Source organism: Pteropus medius, unplaced genomic scaffold (genome assembly GCF_902729225.1).
Source record: "Pteropus medius unplaced genomic scaffold, Ma_sr-lr_union100, whole genome shotgun sequence".
Classification (NCBI taxonomy): Eukaryota; Metazoa; Chordata; class Mammalia; order Chiroptera; family Pteropodidae; genus Pteropus; species Pteropus medius.
This window is the reverse complement of record NW_024349804.1, coordinates 12,250,539-12,255,850: the sequence shown is the minus strand read 5'-3', so window position 1 is coordinate 12,255,850 and position 5,312 is coordinate 12,250,539. Positions and strand designations below refer to the sequence as shown.

At 51.3% G+C, this 5,312-nt stretch overlaps 1 protein-coding gene across 3 annotated transcripts; it reads right to left on the bottom strand.

The window, feature by feature from the left end:
• Window positions 1-706: 706 nt before the first annotated feature.
• On the bottom strand, window positions 707-1,941 carry MRFAP1L2 (Morf4 family associated protein 1 like 2). Of its 3 annotated transcripts, XR_005647675.1 has the most exons (3): window positions 1,396-1,941; window positions 1,170-1,222; window positions 947-1,033 (listed from the first exon to the last, which is right to left on the bottom strand). XR_005647675.1 is itself a non-coding variant. In XM_039838226.1 (2 exons), exon 1 carries the CDS (start codon window positions 1,744-1,746, stop codon window positions 1,411-1,413), a length of 336 nt encoding a protein of 111 aa, XP_039694160.1. In that variant the 5' UTR covers window positions 1,747-1,928; the 3' UTR covers window positions 707-954; window positions 1,396-1,410. The 3 variants fall into 3 exon arrangements, 2 of the variants coding, with proteins under 2 accessions (XP_039694160.1, XP_039694161.1); XM_039838226.1 differs by lacking the exon at window positions 1,170-1,222 and having other exon boundaries at window positions 707-954; window positions 1,396-1,928; XM_039838227.1 differs by having other exon boundaries at window positions 961-1,222.
• Between the last annotated feature and the right edge of the window lie 3,371 nt (window positions 1,942-5,312).

Sequence of the window (5,312 nt, the reverse complement as noted above, 5' to 3'; positions counted from 1 at the left end):
AAAAACTGGTTTTCACCATTTGCTTTTCCAGGCAATGAAGTTATCGTAACAAGCTAGAGGTCTGATCTCAATCCCTGTGAAGTCTGCTCTGAGAACCTAGGCTGGACATCACGTGAGCCTGGAAGACGTCTCCCGCTATCAGTCTGGGGCCCACTGTAGCCAGCGCCAGGCTTTCCTCCTTGACCCCTCCAGAGGTCATGGGCATTTGTGGCAGAGAAGCCCCTAAAATGCATGATTGTATTATATCAAAACGTTTACCCCAAAGGCAGGAAATACACGTAGTACCTAGAACTCATCCCCTAGCCTAGGTTACTCACCAGACAGGTTACTTGATGTTACCAGTTAATTACATCGCTGAGAAAACCAACCTCCCCCTCCCCCCAAGACTCAGCTCTCTTCCTTGAGCTGAGGGACTGCACAGTCCCCAGATTCGTACATGCCCAACCGCTCTCTGGGCCTTCTCAATCTTATCCAAAGTAGAAGCATCCACACCCTCGCCTGGGGTTGGGGTTCTTGCTTAAGCAGCTGCAGCCAAGTAGTGTCTTCTCTCTTGCAGACCTCTGACCTCAAGTCCCTCTCATGGGACCCCAAATTCCAGGAAACGTAAAAAAAAAAAAAAAAAGTAAAGTTACAAGAGACTTTAAACTTAAATACAATAATCACTGTAACAAATATGACCATACAGCAGCTTACAATCTCGGGCCTATTTCTTTACGTGAGAGCATTTAACGATAAGCTGTCTTTTCCAAACTGAATGCACCTGGTAATCATAATCCACATACGGCAGTATAATACTCAAATCATCTACCGGGAAGGTACTGGAGATTTAGCGTTTACCATGGTGAAAACGCAGACAGAAAAACAAGGGACAGAAAAAGAATGACTCTCTCGGTTTCAGCCTCTCCCAGCAGTCAGTCCTCCTTACCGGCTGAACGGACTCCATCAGCGGATAACCTGGAGTACAAGCGGGAAAATTCATCATCACAACGCCAATACCCAAACCACCTGTGCATCGGAAGCGCTCGATTTCATCCCAGCATTTACAGGTTTCCATCCTGTGCTTCCGCTGAACGCTTCTCTAACGCGCCCGCTCTTCCTTCTGTTTCGCCCTACGACCTAGCTTTTCACTCCAGTGACTGAGCTGAGCCGCATTCTGCAAATATTTTTACCCAAAGTGTCTTTATGTCTCACAGCTACATGCCAAATTACTTTCTTCTAATTACTAACGTTAAAAAAAAAAAAAAGCAAAAAACGATGTTTCAGCGAAAAGCTCAGCGGTGTCAGCCTCCCCGCCCGCACCGCCGCCTCCCACCGCCCAGTGTCGACACGTTCTGCTGCAGGGCGTCACGCAGCACCCTGCGGCGAGCCCGCTGCCCCCCGCGGGCCGAGACGTACCCGCTCCCGCGTCCTTCAGCAACACTCGTAGCTGGTGATTTGCTGGTGGAGCTCCACGAGGCGCCTCCCCATCCGCGCGGCCTCCGCGGCCTTTTTCCCCACCTTCTCGCACAGCTTCATCACCCGCTCCTCCGCCTCGGCGCCCGGGCTGCGCGCGGCCTCCACCTCGCTGGTCATTTCGTCCAGCAGGCTCTCGATCTCCAGCAGCCTCCGGCGGGCGCGCAGGTGCGCGCGCACGTGCTCGCGCTCGAGGGCGGTCACGTCCCGGCGCACGCCGTCGAGTCCCGGGCTCAGGAGCCGCTCCCAGCCCGGCTCGGGCCCCCGCTCCTCGTCCGCGTCCACGGGCCGCATCGCGCCCCGCTCACCGCGCCCGACAGGGCGGCCGGCCACGAGCGAGCGCCGCGCGCGGGGTTGCGCTCGGCGGAGGCGCCACGGCGACGAGCAACAGGTCCTCGCAACTTTCGCAGCAGAAACGGCGTCCAAAATGGACGCGCAGCCGCCGGCCCCGAGCTCGGCTGCCTTGCGGCGCGTTCGCGACACGCCGGGGCTCCTTTACGGCCACGCAGCCGTGGGAACCGCCGTCGCGCCGCGCGCCCCGCCCCGCCCCGCCCCCAGCGCCCTGAGCCCCGGGGTCGGGGGACCCGGCGCTCGCCCGGCCTGAAGGCGGCTGCTCTGCGCTGGCAACGATCAAAAAGCTTACTCCCTGCGAAGCGCTTCCTGTGTGATGCGCTAGGTCCCTGACGTTCTAGATCGTTGTAAGCGGATAAAGTTGGTGCCCTTAGACTCTTAACGCCCCGAGCAACTAGGTAGCTTGCCCAGTGTCGGGGTTTCAGTCTAGGCCAAGGCCGACCTCTTAACCTTGGGCAGTCGCTGAGTCCAGACGGGAACTGCGATACCCCCGTGCTGATGCCATTGACCCTGTCCTTACCGTCCTACCCAGCTTCTGCTAGTTTTGTTTAAAAAGTAAGTTTTATCCTGCCTTGAGCTTTGGTTATGTCTGGGTCTCACTTGCCCAGACGGTAGCGTAGGTCTGATTCGGCACTGTTTCCTCACCCCCACCGGGCCCCGAGGGTGCCCTTGGGGAATAAGAGTGGAAGAGTTCGTTCTTCGCTTTGCTGTGTAAGCATCTCTGAGAAATCTCTGAGAGCAGGTACTTAGTCTTGTATTTCCCTACAGCCCTCACAGGGCTTGGCAGACAGCAAGAGCTCAATAAATGTTGCTTTAACATTATTTCTCAACAGATTTTTTTTTAATGCAACTACTGTATATGGTCATTGTGGGATGGATGAGATAAGTTTCTAGGCTTGTTTACTCTGTGTATCTCTGGCAGAAAATATTGGGGAAGATTCTCTTTGTTGGTTGTCTAGGGTCACCCAGATTCTATAGGCCAGTCTCTGGCTCTTGCACGTGGTCCCCTCCAACTTCAAAGCAAGCAACAGCATGTCAGCTCATTCCTGTCCTTGGAATCTCTCTCACAGGCACCTTTCGCTCCTAGCTACAGAAAACTCTGCTTTTAAGGAGCGCACATGATTAGATTAGGTGCACGGGAATAGTCTCTCTTTTGCAATATAATGTAACATAATCCCAGGAGTATTACCAGGGAGCAAAGATCACAGTCAAACATCTTAAATTCTGCCTAGCACAGGCTCCAGGCAAAGGGTGTCATCTCACAGCAGCCAGATATGACAAAAGTAGCAGTAATTAAGTCTAGAGAGAGAAACATATCTCAGAATTGTTTTGCTTTTCGTATGTGAGTGGAATGGGATAAAATACTTAGGAAACCCACACAGTTTTTGAGGCAGCCATATCAGCAAAAAAGCTGCTGTTCTGGATGAAAAGAGACTGAAACTGTTCATATGTAAAAAGACTTCTAGAATTCCAATTTTCTACGAGCAGAAAGCAGGCTCAGTAGCCAAACTGGCAGATTCCTGACGCTCTCTTCGGAATGGTCGAGATGGAAAAGGAAGGACACAGGGCTGGAGAACACAGTGTCCTGAAGAGTGACGAGGGCGGGGGTTGCAAATTACAGCCCCTGAACTAAGGATGGTTTTCACATTCTTAAAGGGCTGTGGAAAAAAAAAAAGGGAAAACAGGTATATGTGACAGAGGCTGTATTTGGCCCACAAAACCTTAAACATTTTATTATTTGTCTCTCTATAGAAAAAGTTTGCCAGCCCCGTCCTCGTGAACCACTTCTAGACTGCAGAAGCAAAACCTAATCAAAGAGTTTTCCCTCTCCCTAGAGGAGAGACACTCGACCATATCAGCCCCACAGAATGTCAAAGCTGCTGGGATCCGGCGACTGCTGTGCCGCTCATTCTTCCCTTACAGATGGGCATTATCTAGTCCCAGTGTCACCACTGTATATTGGGTCCACACGGGTGTTTAGACTGTGTTGTATCCGTCCAAATTCATATGTTGAAACCCAATGAGATGCTATTTGGAGATGGGGTCTTTGGGAGGTAATTAGGCGTGAGGGTGGGACCCCCCACAATGGGAATAGTGCCCCTATGAGAAGGAGGCACCAGAGCGAGCCTCCCCTCCCCTCCTCCTCCTCTCTCTCTCCCCTCTCCACCTCTTCTCTCTCTCTCTCCCTCCTCCTTTTCCCTCTCTTCCCCTCCCCCTCTCCTCATGCCCAGTGGATACAGGGACAAGGCAGCTGTTTGCGAGCCAGGAAGAGATTCACCAGACACTGAATCTGTGAGTACCTTGATCTCGGACTTCCCAGCCTCCAGAACTGTGAGATATAAATGTTTGCTGTTTTAAGCCACCAGTCTATGCTATTTGTTACGGTGGCTTGAACCAAGATAGTGAGCAGTGACTAGTTTTTTCAAAAGTTAATAGGCCTCGACATGAAAAGCCATATTTAAATCTGATGTGGGTCACAAGACTTCTAGCCTGATGCCATGATTGGAAGAAATTTGGGGGAATTTTTGGATGGGGAGAGAAAAGTTTACATGCATAGTTGGGGGCAGGGGGACGGATTGTGGTAGACCATATAAGTGATCCCAATTCTTTTGCCTTGTGTCTCGCTTTGGCCAATGAGATGCTAGCAAACATGACACAAGCACATGCTTGAAACACGCTCACACGGTTGGGCCATCTTCACTCTTGCGTCTCTGCCTTTGCTGTGAGAAGAACATACAGGGTTGTCTCATCGGTCTGAGGGGAAAGATGAGGGAAGCATTAAACCAGGCTGCCCCAGGCAGGCCCAGCGTGGATCAGCTGGCCCGTAGACTCGTCACAGAGCCAGTCCACGTCATCCAACTCCCAGCCGTAGGTATTCATCCCTTTGGTACCTCCAAAGCCTCTCTCATTTTCACCCCCTTTTGTACCCTGAACCTAAGTTTCTTCTGTGTGTTGTCTGGATGTACCGCACCAGACTCACAAATTTTAGAAAACGTAACCATCACTACAGCTTTTTAATATCATCGCGCCATGCAGAACGAGGTTTTCAGAACCTTGTACGTTTTGCCGGCTGTAGACCACATCAGACTCTGGGGAGGCAGGTGATGGACAGACGTAGCAGGAGAGAAGGTAATAAAAGTCTTGATTCCAGCTTTTCCCAGTGCCATTCAGTTCCTGCGAATCATCTGTGAACTTAAAACCCACTTGGGAGAAGCCTTCCATCAAGTGACCAATCGCGGGAGCGTAGAGACTTAAAAAGGGGAATTCATTTCCGTCGGCGCTAATGTAGGAAATTTGGGTAAGTTCCAGACATCAGCCACTTAACACTTTTTGTCCATAATAACTAGTCAAACTACAGATGTGAATGGAGCAACCTTCAAGGTGACCTCGGTCACAGTCTGACTGCAACTTCATGAGACCCTGAGCCTGAACTGTCCAGCTATGTTGCCACAAAATTCCTGACGAAGCGCCAGAAAGAACTGCTTGTTGTTTTAAGCCACTAAGTTTTC

Bases quoted from the DNA above. Each gene is read 5' to 3' on its own strand.
- MRFAP1L2 (XM_039838227.1), bottom strand. From the start codon at position 1,746: ATGCGGCCCGTGGACGCGGACGAGGAGCGGGGGCCCGAGCCGGGCTGG.